This window comes from Haemaphysalis longicornis, unplaced genomic scaffold, assembly GCF_048455015.1.
Source record: "Haemaphysalis longicornis isolate Haplotype H1 unplaced genomic scaffold, Haemaphysalis longicornis Haplotype H1 scaffold_4, whole genome shotgun sequence".
Classification (NCBI taxonomy): Eukaryota; Metazoa; Arthropoda; class Arachnida; order Ixodida; family Ixodidae; genus Haemaphysalis; species Haemaphysalis longicornis.
Window position 1 is genome coordinate 187507554 of NW_027526361.1, and position 21535 is coordinate 187529088.

Consider the following 21535-nt stretch of genomic DNA (forward strand, 5'->3'; position numbering starts at 1 on the left):
TGCGCCGGCCTGTGTTATCTCTGTTGTCTCTGTGCCAAGGAAGGCGCGTGTTCCGTTCTTTTTTTCTGTGCCGCATGTGTTATCAGGCAGAGCGTTCCGAACGAATGTGAACAGCTTAAAATAATCCTAATTGATCTACAGTGTTCTGGATACAATTCGACTATTCCAGAAACCCTCACGCCGAGTGATAAATTCCCGCTGAACAGATGCCGCGGCATTGTAATAGCCGACACCAATCTACGCACGTCACTTTGTTGACTGCTGTTTCGCCGCCTGTGTATTCTTTGAGTTGTCAGGAAAGCACAAGTTCGCTCCAATGAACTTGTTATTTTCTTCGAGACAGCTGCGTCGTCTTTGGCGCTGTACGTGACAATATGCTCATTCGTAGTCATACATGGGACGCATAAGGTAATTTCTCAAATTTTGAAGGGCCACTGAAGTGAATTTTCCCAACTGAGCGTTTGCGTTGGGTTGTGTAGTTCAACACATGCAGCCGTTTATTCCAGTGCTCGTCTGAACTGCCGAGCCTTCCATAGTTTACGCGCGAATTTCAGAATAGAATACGACGTGCTGCATTCGCGGCCGTCTCACTGCAAACCGCTATGACGTCACGTTGGTTTGCAGTTTTGTTTGATGCTGTTTCAGCCTTCAGATGTTCAGCCGATTCCTTGGTTGCTTGTTCACGGAAAGAGAGAGAGAAAGAAAGAACAATCTTTAATGAGTCTGGCGATATCCGCCGAGCTAAACCGCCTGGCTTGCTACGCCAGATGAATGCGGTGACAATGATAATTATAATGATGAAGAGGAACACACATGATTTTGACTATTTACGAAGTTTGATCGAGGCTTATGGCTTTTGGATAGGTCAACAATTTTTTTGTGAAAAAGCGTGGTAGTGCGGGCTTGTTGGTACAGACTTCGCAATTGAACAACAGCGCTCAAACGGGAGAAGCGCTTTGCTCTGGACCAGCGCTCTGTCCTGTCAATCTCTTGTCCCGTTTAAGCGCTGTTGTTCAATTGTTAAGCTTTTGTAGCACGACAGGCACGTTTGGAAGAATCCCAGGGACCTAATACGTGCTTCAGTTGTAGTCCAACGGAGAGCGGCCGGCCCGGAGACACTGAGAGACATACTCTTCGCATACTAAATCGCGTACAGTCACACATTAGGTGTTTCGGATCTTCACGTGCATCACACTCTGGGTACAGTGGCGAGGTGGACTGGTTCATTTTGTAACAGTAGTATCGCCTGTAGGCGACGTTCAACCGCATACGGTGCAGCACTGCTTCATCATGGACCCACCTGTAAGTTTACCACCATCGCAATTCGCTGAATGCCGTGTCGTAGTCGCGACATCACAAACTCGCCGAGGAATATGGCGGGAAAGGAATAGTGCGTGCCTTTGGACGCACTCTTTTCGTGTTAAAATCCGCGTGAATACTTCCGACAAAAACCCATAACATGACACTGCACATTCTTGACATTATATCGGGTGGTTAGGCAGCATTTATAGCTGTCGTCACTGCCCCTTAAAGCACTGTCTCATCTTCGGCTGTGAGGAAGTATTAAATGAGTATTTATTTGAATGCCGATATATGCAACGCCCCCGCCCACTTTTAGGACGTGAAGGGGGCAGGCGAAAATTGGGAGCCAGAAAACCCTCCGGATTCTCCCAAATATGCTTCGCGTGTACATACAAAATTAACTAAGCAGGGCGCACTGAGCTTCGTAGAATCAGGAAATGCGGTGCTATCGTAAATAATCCTTTCGGGAGGAATAATAATAGCTTGCCAGCGTTGAAGCGGAACGTGCACCTGCGTCGCTTTATACAATTCTGAGGCGCTATTCGGTTTCATAGAGTTCTTTCGCTTTTTTCCCCCCAGTTTACGGCGCCTTTAAACAAAGGTGTGTTCTCGTCCGTGTGTTTGCATAACGGGCGCGCGATATAAAGGAGGTAACTCGTCTTGTTCGCGCGGTACCTTTGCTCTGGAGCAGCGTCTTTGAAAACAAGAAATGGATGAGGAACAATGAGGCAGACGATACGAGAACGTACAAACTGACACGGTTAACAACTCTAAAGGCGCGCTGCGTGGGGTCTAAGATAAAAGGTGAAGAAGAAAAAGCGAGGCTTGGTATAAACGGCCGCGCGTGCTTGATGTGTTATTCTCTATAGCAAACACCTGGCTTGCGCGCGCCGGTTTAGTTTATTGGGCGAAGACGAAGAAGTTGCCTTTGTGCGTCGTGTATAAGGCGTAAATTATGTTTCCTGTTCCGAGCTGTATCTTCTTTCCCCGATTACAAGACCTTGAAACGAGTGTCGGAATTTTCCCGGGACTTACTTTTGGGCAACCTTCGACGGGCTGCTAACTGCGTACCGACATGAGCGTTGACGCTGGCCCCCGACGTGCAGGTTAGTTTACTATACCACATCATGCTGCGTTTCTCCCGCTGGCGGTCACCGTTAATATCACTTTATTTTCCCCGCTTTATGCCACATCTGTTGAAATATTCCAGCGAAGGATTAGCGCCGTCGATCATTCGGGGGCTTGGCGTGGGTGTATATACACCATGGATAATTCTTTTCTGCATGCGACGCGGGGAAGTTCGGGACGAAATTGAAGCTTCAAAAGTTCGAAGCGACGTACTGCATGCTCGTTGTGCACATGGTGATGGCGATGTGCATGGGCTCATTCAGCTCCAACGCTGATCGTGTGGCGCGAGAATAGTAAATATGTCCAACATGCCGCTCCCGATATTTGTGTATACGTGTACGCCGCACGCCTGCGCACACTTTTCAAGGTGTACATGTTCCGGTGGACACACTTCAATAGGTTTGACGCAGTGTCTGAAAGGAGATTTTATTACGGGGATGCGAATCGTACGCGCACGGTGTCATATAGTGCAATGGCTTCTGAAAAAGGCTGGTTGGTTTACAGGCGTCTAACGCATTCCCGGCAGTGATGAGGACCAGTTGTAACGAGACAGTGGCACTTGACTGCTGCCGCCGCGTGACGTTGGCGCGTGCACGCGTTACTCAACCGGGACAACCGACAGTGCGCCCCCGTGAATCAGAGGCCTGAATCACTCCCGGCCGTGAAAAGTCACTCGCATGGGCCCGGAAGGGGACGCATTTTTTTCTGCCGCCTATCTTCTCTTCCCGAAAAGAAAGAGACAAAGATAAAGGAACAGAAAAGATAACAGAGGTTTTTCTAGTCATGGACTCACATTAAGCCAGGAAGTGGCCTCATACCGCCTCCAAGAGAGAGAAAACTCTATTCTGAGGAGTTTAGTGAGAGTCCCTCAGCCACTTGAGATTTCTTCGTCTTTCATTTCAGACATTTCTTCTTCTTTGTTGGCGGGATGTATACACACATTTAGTTGCGGTGCTCGCTGGCGGCGCATCATGCAGCGTTCTGTAGAGCGCTCTCCTCAGCGTAAAATTAGTCCACTTTGTAGATGTTGCAGAGCCATCGCGTGTTGTTGCCAAATGAGAGTGCTGCGGTTGAACCATGGCCTGCATTCATGCCATACAAAGGGGGTGCTTTAGTTTTAGTTTTGGCGGTTTTGTTTTTTTAAATTTTGTTCGCCCGGTATACATTTATCATGGTGGCGAAGGGCAGCAACTTCTGTGCCACGCTGTGTACGTACTTAAATGAGCCTAACCTAATTCACGAGCCCTTCGAGCCTCCACGTCGTTGACTGAACGCCACGTTTGTAAGGAACAACAGCGGAGAAGGTTTATAGGACCCGTGGACGAATAGAGCGCTATTATGTCACTGATAGCGCGGTTTTCAGACTTATCCGCCGCGGTTGCTCAGAGACGGAGGCGTTGTGCTGCCGAAACGAAGACGTGGCTTCGATCCCGGCAGCTTCGTAAACTTTCAAAATGAAGGCGGGTTGCAAAGGAAACACCCGTTTTTCTAGGTTTCGGCATGCATGGTCTCGGTTAATGGTCTCGGTTAATCGCAGCCTACGGCGCACCTCATAGCCCACGTGTAGACCCGGCGCGTAAGACCAATTCACTGAACATGATTCGCTTGACAAATACGCCTTATATGCACGTCTCTATGCCGGTCGGTGGGACAGTATAGAACAAGCAGACATTGTACGGAGGAGACGAGTCTGTGTTGGTCATGGCGCTGCCGGCCCATTTTGGTACGTGACGCTCGAAATGAGAAATGCTTTTCGCTTGTGTTGAACAGCGTCGTGGAGCGCAAACTCGGGGTGGAAGACATTCAGAGTCAAAACAAAACAGTCACGTCATGCGCATGGTGGACAGCAGGCGGACCGCATGTTTAACGGAATGGCTGCCGTTGGACGGGGAACGAAATAGCGAAGACCCAGTACTCGATGAAGGCGTGAATGAAGTCAATTCTGCGGCAGAGACTGGGCTCTGCAATCTTCCGTTAGAAGTGGCCGGAGACCTTTGAAGTGGCGTTCGTCCAGCAGCAGGGAATAGGTTGCTGCACTATTCGAAATGTGGAGCGGCATCTCGCTGCTTGTACGCCGCAACTTGTGCGCTGCCCTCCACAGTCGCAGACATCTTCCCTAAACTCAGATAAACGCATGTATACGAGGGCCACACTTACCAACAAACTTCTAAATCGTTAGTCGCTGCGGCACCGAGGCGACGGTTGGATGAGTATCATATCTCACTGGCCGTATACTTTCGCGCTCGGACATGCCGCGTTACTTCCCACGCAGTGCGTCTCAAGCAATCTCCACCGAGGTCCGAAGGGCGTGCGAGCGGCTCACGTGAGCGTCGATATCGGAGCGGGTCGGAGGTGACTGGATGGTCTGACGGCCGCTGGCTAACGATTTGCGGCGAAGACCTGACTCACACCGGGCTCGCTGATCCCTGCACATACCACGTCGCGCGCGCGTAGATTCGAGTTCTTGCTATCGCGTCTGCAGAAGGCTTCAGTATCGTGCAACCATGGTCCGTGATCCTCGCCGCAGTTACCCCGCTTCCAAAGTCCCTTCTTTCTACGTAGATACAGGCCGGCAAGTGGAACCAGGACGCGGGGACTCTAAAATCTGCCCGCTGTTAAGACAATGACGGCGACCTTGCACGGCCAGCTAAAACCAAGCCATGCCGCCATGCGCGTCGTATCTCGAGTTTGCCTACTTCCCCCGTATCTGCAGCCCCCTTCGCCGCGTGCGCTACGTGTCTTCGTTTCCGAACCTCCTGGAACCCAGGGGCGCAGAGGACCGCGCAAAGCGCAAAAGAGAAACAAAACAAGATAGCTGACCTTCTTCTCGGTGTTCGTATCAGCTCGTTTCCCGCTGTCCCCGATGAGTAAACAGCGCGGTTAAGAGTTGAGGCAGCCCAGGACGCGTTGCCATACGGTCGCCGTGCTCCAATGCTACGCTCCTCCTGGAGACAGCTCCTGCCGTCCTGTCTGGCCGCCACGTTTAGGCTGTCCTCTCGCCCAGGGCGATGGCTGTGGCCGTCGCGGACGAGCCCTCGAGTGAAGACGGGGGTGCAAACCCCGCTGCCGCCGGTAAGACTGCCTGCTGCGCTGATCGTTCGCGACTTTGACGTATTAGTGTAGGGGGTACGTGGTCGTGGTTAGAGTGCGGATCTCGAGTGCGAATAGCGGATATGTAACAACTTTCCGCATTGTCCAAGGGACGTATTTAGGTGCCCTGCGAGGGTAAAAAAAGGCATTGTGTCTGTACCCTCGCGAATGCCTTTATAGCTATAATCTGGCGTACTTCCTTTGGCCTGACACACCAACAAAGAATTGTATTTGCCCCAATGTACTCAAAGCCCCCTAATTCTCAGGATCTGCCGGTCGTCTTCTCGATGAAGGCAACCAGGTCTTACTATTCTGGCGAAATTTACGACTCAGCCAAGTCAATTCTTGCTGCTGGTTCTTCTTACTGCATAGATGTGTTCTTGACCAAGTGTTTTCCGACAAGTACAGCGCTGTGGGGGTGGTTCGTGCAAGTCTCTTTGGAATTCGTGTATTCTTGCTGGTGAGGCCAATGGCCAGGGAACACTAGGCCAGGCTGCAAGTAAACAGCCAAAGAGTTTGGCCATGTGAAAAGTAAACAAAAAAAGCGGTGCTTAGAATCGCCTAGCGATTTCGCCTTAAATGAGAGCGCATTTTTCTTCGGGTGGTCCAACATCAGCCAATCATCCCTGACGTATATTAGTACGCCGTACACACCTTGTGCGTATGCCTTTAATTCTGATCGCCATTCTTCGAGATATCTTTTTTGGGTGAAATCGTGGAACTTCGTTGCCGGTCGTAGTTCCTTCCCAGTGGTCCGTGCGGCTTATACGTTGCTGGTGCTTGTCTTCGCAGTAATAGATAAGCAAGTGTCTCCCCAGCACCGCCCTCACCTCTTGCCTGCAGTGTTTCTGGCTGCTTGTCGATAGATGGCAGACAGGGGGTCTGGCCCTGTCGATAACTGTTTCTCCGAGCGAGGACATGTACGGGTTTTTTCGTTTTTCTTCCGACAGCTGCAGTCGGTGCACGTGTCAACGGCATGCCCGGCTGCATGCCGGTACACGCGTCGGCCTCGTGCTTTAACGATTCGCGCGACATCACGGAATAAGCGGACCTCGGTCCCTGTCGGTACTTCCGCTTCCGCTGTCTGGAGCTGTGCGTTTCTCGGCCGTCGTCAGTTCGTGTTCCGCCGTCCGCGTCCGCTTCGCTGTTGAACCACTAACAATGTTTTGTGGCTGCGAACCGTTTACACGACGACGTTTATTAAAAGGAAGACGGCGCATTGTCAAACGAGAGTATGCAGAAGCGGGTTAATCAAGGTTCAAGTCTGGGATCTCTACGATCTGAAAGCACTAACCACGGACTTTCAGCGGAGCTGGGGTTCGTTTCTGCCTCGCGTTTTGCCTGGTGATTAGCACCCCGGTGGTTCGTGTGGGTGACCCCGTTTCCCCTTCTCGCAGGGCTGTCCTCGAACGGCGGCAAGGCCGAGGGGGAGGCGGAGGAAGAGGCGGTGAGCCGCGCGAGCCCCGTCGTGGTCGTCGCCGACGGTTCCCCGGCCGGCGAGACGGCCACGATGCTCGAGGAGAGCATGGTGCTGCACTGCGCCCACTGCGCCCTCAGCTTCTCGGGCCAGAGCGCGGTGGCCGCGCTCAGGGACCACCTCATGTGCGCCCACCCGACCGGCGGCCAGGTGGACTCGGACAAGGCGCCCCCTCCGCTCTTGTCCTCGTCGTCGCCGCCTCCGCCCAGCACGCCCCCCTTCGTGTGCCCCAAGTGCAACGCGGGCTTCTCCAAGAGGGAGCACCTCGAAAAGCACGACCAGCTGCTTCACGCCGCCACCAGTCCCGCGGAACAGGTGAGGAGGCCTCTTGCCTGTTGCACCCCTTTCCTCTCCCCCCGAAAAATCCGTTAGCGTCCCACTTCATTACCGCAAAAACAAATGTTTTTTTTTAGCTTTCTTGCACTGCGCCTGAGGCGGGCTCGCGACATTGTATAGTTTCTCTGCACTACACGCACGCCAGCCGTGTCAGCATAACTCGTTTCCCGCGTCGCCAACAACGTTCAGGTGGGATCTGCGTTAAAGGGACGCGCGTGAAACTTCACGCGTGATGGTTAGAACCAGATTTAGTGTAGTTTCGAGAAGTTGAGGTTTGCGCGGTGCGAAAAGAGAAAGAAAATTGCTAAGTGCATGCGGTAACACCAGTGGCGTTTTGATGATGCGGTGGTGATCTAGGCTTACACTGTGAAAGAAGGGGTGCGTCTGAGAGGCGAGCACTGTTTCGAACGCTATCGCACTTGAACTTCTTTGGCCATCGCCTATGACGGCAGCCAGTTGCTGCTCCCCAGGCTTTTGGTAAAAGAGCTCGAAATCGTTAATGACAAAAGGAACAGTCGCACTTAACGGCAGGAGCCAATTTTGGAAAGCGGCCAGAGAGTGCAGTTTGGGAATGGGGAAAATCGCCGTCAAGCGTTTAGCGGTCCGCCCGAGCAACCCGGTTTCCGACGTGGCGGGTCATCCGGAGACGCGTGCTTTTCCGCCCCTGCGTTCGACCCTTTAGACCCATAAAATTTCAATGCTTGCCAGCGAGCCCGCAATCTCTTGAGTGTACGCGCCCGTTTATGTAATTGTTTTTGCAAGTTTTGAAACGGGACCCAGTCAAGTGAAAGTTGAAGGACTTCCTCCTATAGCTGAGTCCGTTGAACATTGCGCATGACATGTCCGACGGGATGAACGTATCACGTGACCGGCGGGATGTCACGGGCATGACTTCGTGTACATCCATATTCGTGCACATCCTTCGTGTACATTCGTGTACATCCATTCCGCTGCGCCTCGCTGGAATGACTCTGGAAGGCGGGTGATTGCAGAATGCGCTTTACTGTTCCAGTGCGATTATACACTCGTATAGCTTCTAAAATAGACTCGTCCTCCTCTCCCGGCGCATTCGAAACTTCTCCGCAGGGGAATTCCCGGACAGGACGCGCTGGGAGATAAAACAAAAGTAACTTTCCACTCGGTCCCCATGTACATGCCCGCGCAATGGCCACAGCCTGCGGTTCGTGTAGATTGTGGGCATTATGGGCCGGTTGGTTCCTCTTCCGCGGAGCCCACGATTCGGGCGCCTTTTATCTTCGGCCTGTCCGCCGGTGCTGCTGAGCAGGCAGGCGGAACTTCTCGAAAATGGTCGCGGGCAAAGAGGCGGGGAGAACAGTTCCTTGTCCTGAAGGAACCCCTGAGACCCCGGCCCTCAGATGTCGACCTCGCAGCGACCGAGGAGCGCAGGCGCTATCGAGCGACCTGTTTACGCCGTGACTCGCGACTTCCTGCCGCGCGCGCTTCAGCACCGAAAGCGCGCGCACGCGCGTCTGATTGTTCGCGAAGGAAATGATTTCATCCCGCGGAATGTAATGCCATATCCTCCGGGGCAGGGACCGCTCAGCGTGTCGCCAGCCTGCGACCGGCCCCCTTCGTTCTTTACCGCTCTCTTTCAAGGACGACCCTGCCAGGCGTCTTCGGCGTATACGTGTGCCGTATACCATGTATTGGTGCAAGTAGATCCACGTTGTTCATGCTAAGTTTGGTGCACGCTGCTGGTAACTGTCTCGTGTAAAGCATCTTTGCATTATGTATGAAATAAAACTGCCCCGAGTTCATAGGTCACCCATGAACTCGGGGCAGCTTTATTTCATGCATAATTCAAAGATGCTTTACACGAGACAGTTAACATTTTTGCCTGGTGGCGTCCGCTAAGGCGATCATGCTACGCATGCCTTCTGATGTATTTCCGTGCAAAGCTGTCTGCCTATGCAGCAGTGCGCACACTTGCTTCTTGGCGTGTGCAGCGTTTTTCAGGTGGCGTTTCTATAGATGCACGCACAGTCAATCAGCTGATGCAAGCTCGAGACTGTTTGATATTTCGCTTCGAATAGTCGTTAGGCAGGCTGAAGTGATGATTATCGGCACCGCATGCCCGTTGGAGCTGCAGGTTGCGCTAGACTACAAACATTCGAGGCGGCTTATAGAGGCGTAACTCTTGTGCGTACTATGCTTTGAGCGTTTGCTCAGCACTACGGTCGGGTTTCATTCAGCCTGGGCGCTCGTGAAACTCTTTCATTTCAAGTCGATTTTAAAGCTGACGGCGCGTGTTGACATTACCGCGCAGCAGTCACCGCCGCAGCAGCAGCCGCAGCAGCAGACGCCGGTGGTGGACGAGAGCGCGGCGCTGCGCAAGTTCAAGTGCCCCGAGGCGTCGTGCGGCAAGGCGTTCAAGTTCAAGCACCACCTGAAGGAGCACATCCGCATCCACAGCGGCGAGAAGCCGTTCGAGTGCCCGCACTGCTTCAAGCGCTTCTCCCACTCGGGCTCCTACTCGTCGCACATGACAAGCAAGAAGTGCCTCATCGTCAACCTCAAGGTAGGCCCCGCCCCGCCTCGGAAAGCGCACCAAGCTGGCCTGTAAGCCGGTGGGTTCCGGCTTGCAAGCCAAATTCCAGCTTCTATAATATACTCTGGCATTACTTAAAACCGACAATGGAGTTGGCCTTCCGCCTCATCACGTCGCCATCGGCTGTTCCTCCGTGCGACACAAAGAGTGCGTTACTACTAGCGTTTTGAGCGTGACTGGGGTCGTTCCGTGATTTTTCGGACCTAATCTGCTTACGGACTACTTCATCGGCGACAAAATACGCGAGAAAAAGCAGACGATGCCGCGCAGTAAGCGCAACCTCCTGCGCGTTGACGTCGCGAGTCCCTTTCATCGGCGGAGTGATACACTGCATGAACTATTGCCGCTCTTAACTTGTACCCGGATTACTTGTACACGTAAAAAAAAAAAAAAAAAAAAACGGCCCCGGAGCAATCGTAAGTGGCCCGTTGTTTGTGCGCGCTTCTAAACGTTCACAGACGTTGCGGAGCAGGCAAATTGTTTTGTTTCGCGCACATAAATTGTTTTGTTTCTCGTACACCAAGAGACGAAGTTTGTATGGCTCGGGTTTCTAAACCTTCGAATGAAATTGCTGCTCGGTTAGTTATTTCAGCTATGTACGGCGCTCAGCTCTGACAAGGACTCCGAAAGGCAAGGACTCCGTGATGTTGCGGCGAGTCGGCAAATTTCCCTCGAAGACAACGTATTTTACGCCACGTTGCGTTGTTCCCTAACTCGTATACACCGTGGCGGGTTAATACCAGGCGTAGAGATGGTACGGTGTGGGCGCGCAGGTGCCAACGAAATATTTTCTGCAGGCACTTGGGAGCGCGGTACAATGGTATGCGGGATTCGTGAGTCGTCAGGTTATTTTTTAGATATCCAGCATTTTTTAGATATCCAGGTATTTCTGGCGGCTTTTCAAATGTTGCCGACAGTGGAAGGCAACTTTTTGGCATTCAATCAGCTGGATATAGAATAGGCACGAATAAAACAATCCCCATATCTGTCTGCCTATCTCGATTTTGGAAAGAAAAGATAAAAAGTAGTTCGCCGTTATCGCTCTCAACTTCGCCTGCATGCACGACTATTGATCCTTGCAGGGGCCCACATTGCTGCTGCAGACGCGCTTACACAGAGGCGGCTCGCTGTGTACGCTCGTTTCCTCTCGCGTCACGAGGCGCCTCTGGCGTCGCGGTCACAGCGCTGCTTAGTTTGGGGCACGCGAGGCAACGTCGACCGGCGTTTTCATAACGGGAACAGATGCACACCCGTGTTCCGCTTTTCTTCGCACCGCACGCGCATGTTGGCCGCACGTGGGCCTGTGTGTACGCTGAACGGTGCTAGTTATACACAGTCGCGCGCACGCGGACCACCCGGACGCGCTCGTTTAGACCTGCCGTGCCGCGCGCGCTCCCGTCACCTGCTGGGGTCACGGCGGCGGGGCGAGCTGTTTTTTTCACGCCTGCTTTGGCTGAGAGGAGCCTTCTGTCTCGCCGGAACGTTCTGTGCCCTCCGCAAAGCGTTTTTCGCTACCGCTGAAGCGGAGGCGACCACCCGCGATACGTAAAGCACAGTGCACCGCGACGGAAGCCTTCATTGAAAGTGCTTCCAGATGCTTGCAGGGAGCGGCGTCTGGCACTTGGAACGGCACGGGCGCATCTTCCGCGGCCAGGACGACGTAACGACTTGCGGGGAAGCCTGATGGCCGAGGCGCCTTTGGGGCCGACAACAATGTGTATTCCACGTGTCCCGCCGCGTGTAAAGCATCGTCCAGCAGCAGGTGGTGATTGCGACGTTTCCGGTTCACTGTCGTCCCATGGATTCGAGCTTCCCGTATAGCTAGCTGTTCTCGTTGCCCTGCCCAACTTTTTGTGAGCGAAGCGTATTCCGCTTGCGTAGAACCGAGGAGATCCTGCTTCCAGCAGCTCGGTCCGTCGATGACATCGCGCAAGTTGCGCTTCCGTGAAAATACCGCGTCCGCGAAAGTTTTCAAGCTGAATTCGCATTCTTCGACACGCATCGGGTTGCGTGACGCGTGCCCAAACGTCGTGGTAACAAGTGCTAGGGTGCCTTGTATTGTGTTGTATTGTAAAAAAAAAAACTGTAGTGCAAATATTTACCATTACTGAGGGTAGAAGGGGGGGGGGGGAGAAGAGGGGAGCGGGTTCTGCATCTGTAGTGCTTCGTCACCCCAGTATTTCCTGTGTTCGGGTCAGGGCGCAAGGTCAGTAATCCGAGTACAGTTTAGTTCGTCCTTGCGTCTTAAAAGGTACGTTATGTACGCTCGAGCGTAGACTTACGGGGTATCTTCTATTATAAACGCAAATTTCAGTTGCTTCCTGTCTGTTTTTGATTTTCCCCTCACGAAACAAATGAGAACAGGTAGGTGGGGCAGCGTTGTGCGCCCGACCATCTCAAGGACGCCATTGTCACTAGTTACTCGTGCCACATTTTGCGCCCCAGTTGGCAACCTACCCCCGCTCCCATCTGGGATCTCGTTAGGCCGACGTAAACAAAGCCGCCGCATCCGTCGGGGAGCGCGGCCCAAAAAGCCCGGCGGACGCCGCGGAAGTAGAAAGGTAAAAGTGCGTGCAGGGGCGGGGATGTCCGCCGCATGCCAGCAGGTGCTGCCGGAGGAAAGGACGGCCGCCATGGCCATCGGAGGAGGCGCTCGTAAAGCTAGGGACGCCGACGGCGGTCCCCGCAGTCCCCCGCAGGGAAGGCCGCGCACGGGGGGATTCAAGTTTGAACCGCGGTCTGTGGAGTGTGGGGATGTGCGCGACTTTACGGTGATGGCCTGAGGTGTGTACCGTCTTTTTCGGGCTGTTGGTCGGGGCTTCGATGAGTCTGGTTGGCTGCGAATGTATGTCGGCAGTTCGTGTCCACTTCATCGACGCAGCGTACATGTTTCGTGGTGAGCATTTCCGACGTTGCATTAATATTATGCCTAACTGATCAAAACCTTTCGAGTGCTCTGCAAAGTTATGTGGCGCAGAAGGCAACGAACCGTGATTGTTGCACCACGTGTTAAATATTTATGCAAGGTTGAAGCAGTCAGACGTCACGTGTTGGCGGCAACCTTTGCCGACGAATTGCACCAAGTCCTGAAGATTCGCACCGCGTTCTGGAGCTAAGGCAGCACTTTAGGTGAAAGATTGCTGCGAAATGCCGTTTTTATAACGCGCCTGCCTCTACTAGGTTGACGAGAGGAGCCCGCGAATATGGTCCACGTTCGACGTACATATCGAAACTTTTCGCCACATGCAAGTGCCGGCGAAAATGCCTCCTCGCGCTACGCGACAGAGCGTGCTTAGTTTTCGAGATTCCGCATTATGACCATCCGTTCGTGCTTTACATAACAGCGGAATTACCGTTCACGCACTCGTGTGGCCAAATCGCGGGTCGGACGCAAGCAACGGCATCGCCAACTCCTGTGGCCGCTTGAGCCCGCCGCAGTCACGATAAAAAGCGTGTGACATGGGGCGCTCTGAACAGTTTTCTCTACGTGGCGGAAAATGCAGGATCTCCTCCTTCCAAGGGAAAAAGAGGACGGGGAGGGTCGCAAATACCTCTCCAAGACCCGCGTCGGCGTCTCCGAATAGCATCCCTGTATATCTTTTGTTGCCGCCATGCCGCTCGCTTTCTTTTTGCGAGTGCCACGCGGTGACTCCTGCGTGCGGGGGGGGGGGGGGGGGCTGCTCGCAGCGCTACGTAGGTGCGGCGCGGCCTGCCAGGTCTCTTCCCTCCGTCGCGTCGTCCACGTGTTTTTCTCGCCGCCTCGGCCTGACGCCCCTCCTTCCGAGGCCGACCTTTCCCGTCTCTCTCTTCTCCAAGGCCGCCGCCACCGCTCTTGTTTTGGCCTGAAGAAGGCCCGATCGGCTCCTTACTCCTGTTTGTTCCCGCTCTCCTTCGCTCCTCTCCACTCGTGGTGTGCTCCGAGTTTCTGTCGGATGAGAAGAAATGTCGGGCGGTTGTTGCGCTCAAACCTGCTTTGCGTTGCTACGAAAACAGGACGGCCACCGCGGAAGCGGCTCGGCTGAATAATTTATACGCGCGGGTTTCCCGGTCACCTGCTCAGTATGTGTCGGCGGTCAACGGCGGCTCTTTGGAGGAGGATGCTTGACATTTGCGGTATGTGGGTTGTTGCAGCCGCGTTTCGCCTAGCCTTCCGCAATAAGTGGGAAGGAAACGAGAGGTGCTCCGAAATGTGTACCGCATATTTAACTTAAGCTCTTACGTTTGGCATGGCCCGCGTACGCAACTTAAAACTGTATGCGGAAACCGTTTTGGCTGTTGATTACCCACCCGTAAAGGTCATCTATTGCGTATTTTGTGGAGTTATTAGAGAGTTTTAGCAGTCCGTATGTTCCGTGTTGTACGTGGTTACCGCGTTGACCAGGACCCGTCTGGGCACTTGCGCATTCGACGCGGTAGGGGGATTTGTTCGGCGGGCAGGCCCTCGCCTTGCTTGTGCATTCGTCACGGTGAGATGCGCCTCCTCGCTTTTCCGCGCGCGCAGGCGCAGTCGGGTCCTGGTCAACACGGTAACTACGTACACGACGGACTGCTAAACCTCTCTAATGTCCGAACGTCGCACGGCGGTCTTAATGGTAAAGTGCGAAGGCTTCAACTGTACATCTTTCCGCCGCTGTTGTCACTTTGATGCCTGGATCGTCGATCCGCGGAGAGGAGGTGTGTTCGGCACCCGCGGTCCGCCGTACGTTCTGTAAAAGAGCGGAGGCCACAGAACCACATCGAGATCTGCACAGAGGTGCCTACCTATAAAGCTTGTTGCGCTGGCACGTATTTAATGATGTAAGGATTTTATTAATCATTTTTCGGTGTACACATCGCATGGAAGGAGGTCCCAAAGTAAAACTGTCGGGGTGACCTCCTGTTAATAAATTCGAAAATATTGTTAAAAATATTTAGGCAGTCGAGGTTCGGGTCAGTCTAACACGCTAATGGAATATGCAAACACTATAACAAGAAATTATACATTAGCTCTGAAAAAACAGGTTTGAGTACTATAAACAGGGCACAGTACAAAAAAATTATTCAGAAAAAAATTGTCAAAGGAAGCTGAAGCGGTTTCCAAAAAAATTGAGTTAGAGGCACGTTTATATAGTTTCTTGGGCGCTGACTCCGAATATCACATTGAATTTCGTCGCACATGAGTCCAACCGGCATTTATCTTACAAAACGGGCGGTCCCGTTTGAAAGACGCGTGCTTTTCGTCTTTGACGCCTCTGATTCAGGGGCATAGCCAGGGGGAGGGGGGGGGGGGGGGCACACCGGGCCCGTGCCTCCCCCGAAATGTTTTGTGCCAGGCTGGGGTGCGGTTTAGGTAGCCTGAAGAACCGCCTGAAGTCGATTAGCAGGCGCGAACCTGCAGTATTAAGGACATTCTACCCCATATAAAGCTGAAAATAAGGGCTAGGTCAACGTCTGATCCCTGCGCCCGCTTTATATGCTGTACATGTCAACATATACAGCCCGGGTGCATTTCGCGTCCGATACACCGAGCAGCGCCGGGAACCTGCCGCGAGCCGATCGAGGCAGTCCCGCTGTTTCGCTGGCGGAACAGCATGAAAAGCCTCGCATACATGTGGGCTGGTCTTTAGCGTGTCATTCCTTGTCTTTACACTGGTACAAAGTATAATCACACGACAGAGCATGTCACTGTATTTTGTTTAGTCAACTATCAACCCTTGATATGTTTATTTTTCTACCGACATCGCATTTCATTGACTATTGCAGTTCCATAATTTCTGCTGTATGAAAAGCATTGCTCTGCTCATCTTGTATTTCCTCCACATCAACAAAACTGTACAATTCTCTTTATTGCGGAGGTTTGTCTTTTTGGCACTATTCCATTGTTTTCTTAACCTCCCTCTTGGTTAGAATCAGCATTCTGTATTTGTTTAACCGAAATTTTACTGAAGTCATGTCTGTTCGATTTAACGGATAGAAATGGAGTGAAATTTAAGAAGCGTGCATCAAGCTCAACATTTGACAGCAATGCAATGAGGCGTTCCGCTAAGCGTAAGTTTACTATTAACAAAAAGGCGATTACTTAAGGACGAAGACGCACTATAGCTTCGCCGCCATAGTATACGAATGTGCTGCACGTACAGTCCACTGCGATTCGAAGGTTATCGTGGGAAAGCTACTCTTTCAAATGAAGCTGACAGAACTCCAGCTTTAGCAAATCTTCCATACCAGTTTCGTTATCGTCGGCGTAGATAAAAGGCAACCAAGTCTGTGCTTGATAACTACGAATGTAAAGCTTGAAACCCAAAAGAGTGGTGGGTCAGTCGTGCGGGCCATTGTTGCTGCATGGAACAGCCAACAAGGGAGAGAAGAGTGCGAAATCTTGATTTTCATGGTTCCGAAACGAAACCGTAGGACGGTGGCAGGCGTGGCCGCTCGATCCTGGTGCGATGACCTTCAAATCGTACTGGACTGTACTTCATAGCTGATAAGAAAACTTATTAGTCCCTTTCCTAAGGGAAAATCTAAAACACGCGAATCTTACCCAGTGTTGACCTCCACTTCCGCCTGACGAACTTCGGGGACCGTGCGCCACTCACGAGTACACTCATGATCACGCTCACGAGCGCGTGCCCGCATAACCGCCTGCTCTACGGACGAACGAATCACCCGTGGCCTATCCATAGACCGGCGAATGGGAATTTAGGTCATCATCATTATCATCATCATCTAAGTCCTTAAGGTGGGCTTTACTGTTAGTGTTCAGCATACACAAATCGCATGTTAAAGTCAGTTATTTCAAGCTTCGTTTGAAAAACAACGCGCAAGAATCCTTGCCTACATATTTTCCCGTCCCATCTTTTGATCGACCCCCCCCCCCCCCGAAAAAATTCCTGGCTACGCGCCTGCTCTGATTGGTTGTGCCCGTCATGACGTCAAAGGAGGACACCCTTCGGCCGCGGCGGGTTGACGGAAGCATTGGGAACCTTCGTACGGCAGCGGCGATGGCCTTTCGGCAATTTAGCTTGCAGTTTAGTGTTCGCACATGACTGCAAGTTTATTTTCCAACTTCCCGTGCTGTTGGTTCCAGTATCTTGGAGCTTAAATTTGCTTTACACGACCAAGAACCCCAAAGCAGTGACTGTGGCGTCGGCTAGAGGGTTCCGTCAAAATATTTCTGAATTAGGCAACCAGCATAGGGGTTTTCTATTCCGTATGTTAATATTAGGTACTGCCTGAACTGTTTGTTACTATATCGAAACGATTTATGCCTAGATTAAGCGGCGTTTCATAATCAATCGACCAGCGAAAAGCACGTACGTGCACTGCGCAGAAAAATAGCGTTCATGCGCTGTAAACGTATATGCGAGACGTGGCCGGTACACGCATAAACCGACAAGCGGACTCTGCTTCCGAATTTCCTTTGTTCGTTGTCGCCCAACACACTCCCCTTACTCATCCCCATACACACACCAACACGCGCGCGCGCGCCATTTGGGTAGCGGCGCTGAGGCGCCTCCGCGATCGCTAGCTGCCCTTTGAGTGGCGTCTTACTGCTTGACTTGCATTTATTCTGAAAACGCTAGTATACTGGTGCCTCCGCGGCGTCATCAGCGCTAGTAGGGCTTGATTTTCGCGTGTGCGTTGCGCATTCTGCTACAATGTTACGGCCACGTCGTTATAATTAACAGAACAGTCGGACAAGGCAGTTACGTTGTAGTTACGTTACTTTAGGTAACAATCACCAAACGTTTGGTATAATGAATCGTTGGCCTGTTTCAGCATTTCTAGATTTAAGCATTTACCGCGCTAGTCGGACAAAGGCCGTATATTTACTTTTCGCTCCTACTTTTTTTAGTATCATCGTTATATATATCAATGACTATCGCTGGAGCACAGTTGAGGTTCAGCGGCAACAAGTGCTTGCCAGGTTATAATGTGCAGGCACACGGAATCATGGGCAAAAAATTAGGCCCCCCAGTCAACACAAATAATGGTGAGGTGGTGGTTCGGAGCGGTGTTCTTTCATTACAGACAAATATTACCTTATCGTGGCATGTATACTTGCAAAATAAGTTATGTGGTGGTTTTGGTTCTGTTACTTTGTAGGAATACTGTTTACCTATTAGCCGGGAGACAACTTTATCAGGATTGGCCCCTTGTTTTAGTTTCGCCAAGAAATGGGTTTTTGAACACTGTTCTAAGCCCATAGGGAAAGAAAACCGACGCGTTTAACGAAACAGGTATTCCCTGAACAAATGTGACTTTGTTTCTGGAACGGAACGAAACATCCCGGGCCAAAGTACAGCAGTATTCACCATCTTTCCTAAATCTAGCATCTAATGTGAACATTTATGTCCGTTGCATTAAAAAAAAAAAGAAGAAAAGGAAAAACGCAATGGAGTGTTTTACAAAGTATCTAACGTAGTGTAGTATATTCTCTGTCATCAAGCACAGCCACTTCGGTTGTCGCTTCCGTATGTTATAAAACATCGCGGCGTGGTATTATCCGGCTTAGGAAAACGGCATGGTAACGTATGCCTAGTTTGGCGTTCGTGCACACTTTTTGAACACGAAAAATTGTACAAATAAGTGCTGTCAACAACAACAACAAGTACCATTCTTCCTGTGGCGAGCCTCTACAGGAAACACAGCGAAAAGAGCATGGCAGAGGGGGCCGATCCGGCCGGAAGCCAGGTATGACGTTTTCCGGCCGGTAGGTGGCCGATCCGGCCGGAAGCCAGGTATGACGTTTTCCGGCCGGTTTTCGCCTGCGCTCTTCGGTCTTCCGGCATCGCGCGCCTAGATGGGGGCTGGGCATCGGGCCACTTTTGTTTGCGCATTGCGCCGCTTTTATTGCATGTATTGCGAAAATATTTCATACACAGGAACTATTCAACGTGTACTTGCTGCTAGTCAACTTTTCTTTTAATTTAAAACCTCTTCACCTCCCCTTTAAGCAGGCATGGTCTAAAACTACTGTACAATGTAGAAGCAGCATACTGAAGAAGTACTAAAAATGATTTTTTACCCCGTCCTAATTGTATTGTTATACAACGTATGAGTCACTGCAGTAGTGCCTCACAAGCTGCGCTCTCTCTGCGCAGCTCCGAAAGACGGACACTAAGGCAGCGCGGAACCGCGGCTCCAACTGTGTCTCGGGCGGTTCCCAGAACAACACCTTCCGGCCCATCATTCCAAAGTTCGGTGCGGGCGGTGAGGTGTCCGTGTCGCCGATCACGGGCGCTTACCTCCAGGAGCGCTTCTCGTTCGCCGACTACGGTGGTGCCCGGTCGTCCGGTGGCCAGCCAGGAGGCGTGCCCCCGCCCTTCCTACCGTCGTACGCGTCTCCGCTGGCGCTGCACCACCTCCTGGCGAGCCAGTTCGCCGGCTCGCCGCTGCCTCCGCAGTACCTGCCGCCCTCCTTCGGCGAGGTGGCGCACATGCTGCAGGCGAGCAGCGTGGCCATGGACAAGGCCGCCAACGGGGACGTCAAGATCCCGCCCGCCGACGCCGTCAAGAAGTTCCTCGAGTTCATGGACGCCAGCGTGGCCAAGCGCAGCAACGGCTCCTCTACGCCCAAGAAGAACGGCCTGCTCCCCGAGCTGCTCGCCGGCGGCCCGCTGGGGCGCCCGGGAAGCCGCGACGACTGCTCCGCGTCGCGCGAGTACACGTGCGCCCACTGCAGGGCAGCCATGTTCGACAACCCAATGGCGCTGTACCAGCACGAGACCTTCACGTGCACCGCCAACAGGGACGTGAACCGCAACCTGTACTCCGATCTCAAAGCTTGCCCTCAGTTTTCCCTCAGGGGCGAGTCCGGTCGCGAATCGTCTGCCGGAAGCGACACGACGTGTGACGACGACAGCGGCGACGACGGCGAGGGCAGGAGGCGACCCCGACCCGACACCATATCGGCCAAGGGCGAGATGCTTCTGACCGCCGCCTTTCACATCAACCCGTCGCCCAGCCACGAAGAGCTGTCCAGCCTCGCGCGGGAGATAGACTCGAGCACGAGGGCCGTGCGAGCTTGGTTCCAGAGCGTCGCGGCCAGGCCTGCCGCTTCCCAGTCCCGCCAGCTGTCGTCGCCACCGTTCGGGTGCCCCGCGGCTCCGGGAAAGCCCGCCGCCAGCTTCCGTTCTCTGCTTCCGCTGCCGTACGCGTCTCTTGGCGCTGCGCTCAACGGGGGCGCGTCGCTACCCGACGAACCATCTTCGGATCCCGCGTTGGCGGAGTCCGAGCAACCTCTGGATCTCTCGGTCAAGCCCGGATCTAGCTCCTACCTTGCTTTGCAGTGGAACAATGGTGATGGTCACGGGGGCTCGGAGAATGACGGTGAAGTGCTCAACCTGAGTCAAAAGTCTCCGCGGACGCCTCGGGACAGCGACACGGCGTTCCTCAATGGCGATGGGTTGCATCGGCGAAGGTCCTCTCCTCTGTCACTTCCCGGTCCGCTGGCTTCGTATGGGGCTCACGAGGAGTTGAAGGCAGCTTTACTTAATGCCCACTCGGCTAGCCCCCTGCTGCCGCCCTCCGCGAACAAGATTCTGGCGCTGTCGGCCCTCAAGGGTTTCGACTTCGAGGGGCATGTTGACCTGCAGCGGTTCCGCGACCTTCCGTTCCTGGACAGGCCCCTCCATGGCTACCCGTCGGCTCCCCATGATCCCAATTCCGTGGTCGGACTCCTGCTCGCCTCTCCCCATGCTGCCCTTTCGCCACCCACGAGCGCCGACCTGATGCGCTCTTCGACGTCCTCCGACAGCCATGATGCCACCAACAGCCCCCCGCCTCGAGGGGCTGCTGGCCTCGGAGACGGCAAGATGATGCCGTCACCATACTACCCCGACGTGGATGAACATGGCTGCGGAGACCCCAGCAGTCCCAAGTGCTACCGCAAGAAGGGTTTCAGACAGGTGAGTTTCTGAAGTTGTTTCACTTCGCGCTTCCCTTGACTGCAGCTGTGTACGGGATGTCTTGCCCCTTGGTTGGATTTCTCTTTCAAAATCGCTGCTGTGCAGTACTTGCTTTGTGTATCTTAGTTTTAAATGGAAAGGAATGAGTAGGTGAGGTTGACATTCCAATAATAGCCTAAGTGCACGTAAGTATGGGTGCACATAGTGTTTGAAAATGCAAACCAGTCGCAGAAAGCTATAGGAAGGGATTTGTCAAATGCCCATGTCCAGTCGCGTCCACTAACATGTAAATAAACTTTTCCTTCTCCATCCACTGTACACTCAGTGAGATCCAATTTGCAGCACTTAATAAATGCACTCGCACTGTTTTTCGCCACACGCACGCAGGGCGATGGTGGCGGGTGCGACGGCAGCTTGGCTGACGAGGACAGCCCATCGAACGACGAGGATCCTCGCCAGCCTGGCTCCAAGAAGCGCAAGATGTCCGCCAAGGGGGACAGTGCCTCCGAGGAAGGCATGTTCTCCTGCGACCAGTGCGACAAGATGTTCAGCAAGCAGAGCTCGCTGGCCAGGCACAAGTACGAACACTCAGGTCAGTCACCGCTATATACTACTGCCGAGGTGTGCGGGTTCACTGAGAGGCCAACCTAACTCGCCTGACTCGATCTATTTAGGCAAGGCATAATGGTAACTTCAGATAAGAGCTCCGACAGAAGTTTTAAGACGGCTAGCATCGAATGGAAA

At 52.9% G+C, this 21535-nt stretch overlaps 1 protein-coding gene across 6 annotated transcripts in view; it reads left to right on the forward strand.

The window, feature by feature from the left end:
* The window catches only part of LOC144179579 (zinc finger E-box-binding homeobox protein zag-1-like), a 558265-nt gene that overhangs the window by 530738 nt on the left and 5992 nt on the right, over window positions 1-21535 (forward strand). For 3 of the 6 annotated variants that reach the window (XM_077707986.1, XM_077707990.1, XM_077707992.1), the window contains 4 exons: window positions 6918-7312; window positions 9621-9872; window positions 18986-20791; window positions 21179-21383. In XM_077707986.1, coding sequence (XP_077564112.1) covers window positions 6918-7312; window positions 9621-9872; window positions 18986-20791; window positions 21179-21383 — 2658 coding nt within the window. The remainder of the gene's footprint in view (window positions 1-6917; window positions 7313-9620; window positions 9873-18985; window positions 20792-21178; window positions 21384-21535) is intronic. The other 3 variants (XM_077707988.1, XM_077707987.1, XM_077707989.1) reach the window with 3 other exon arrangements.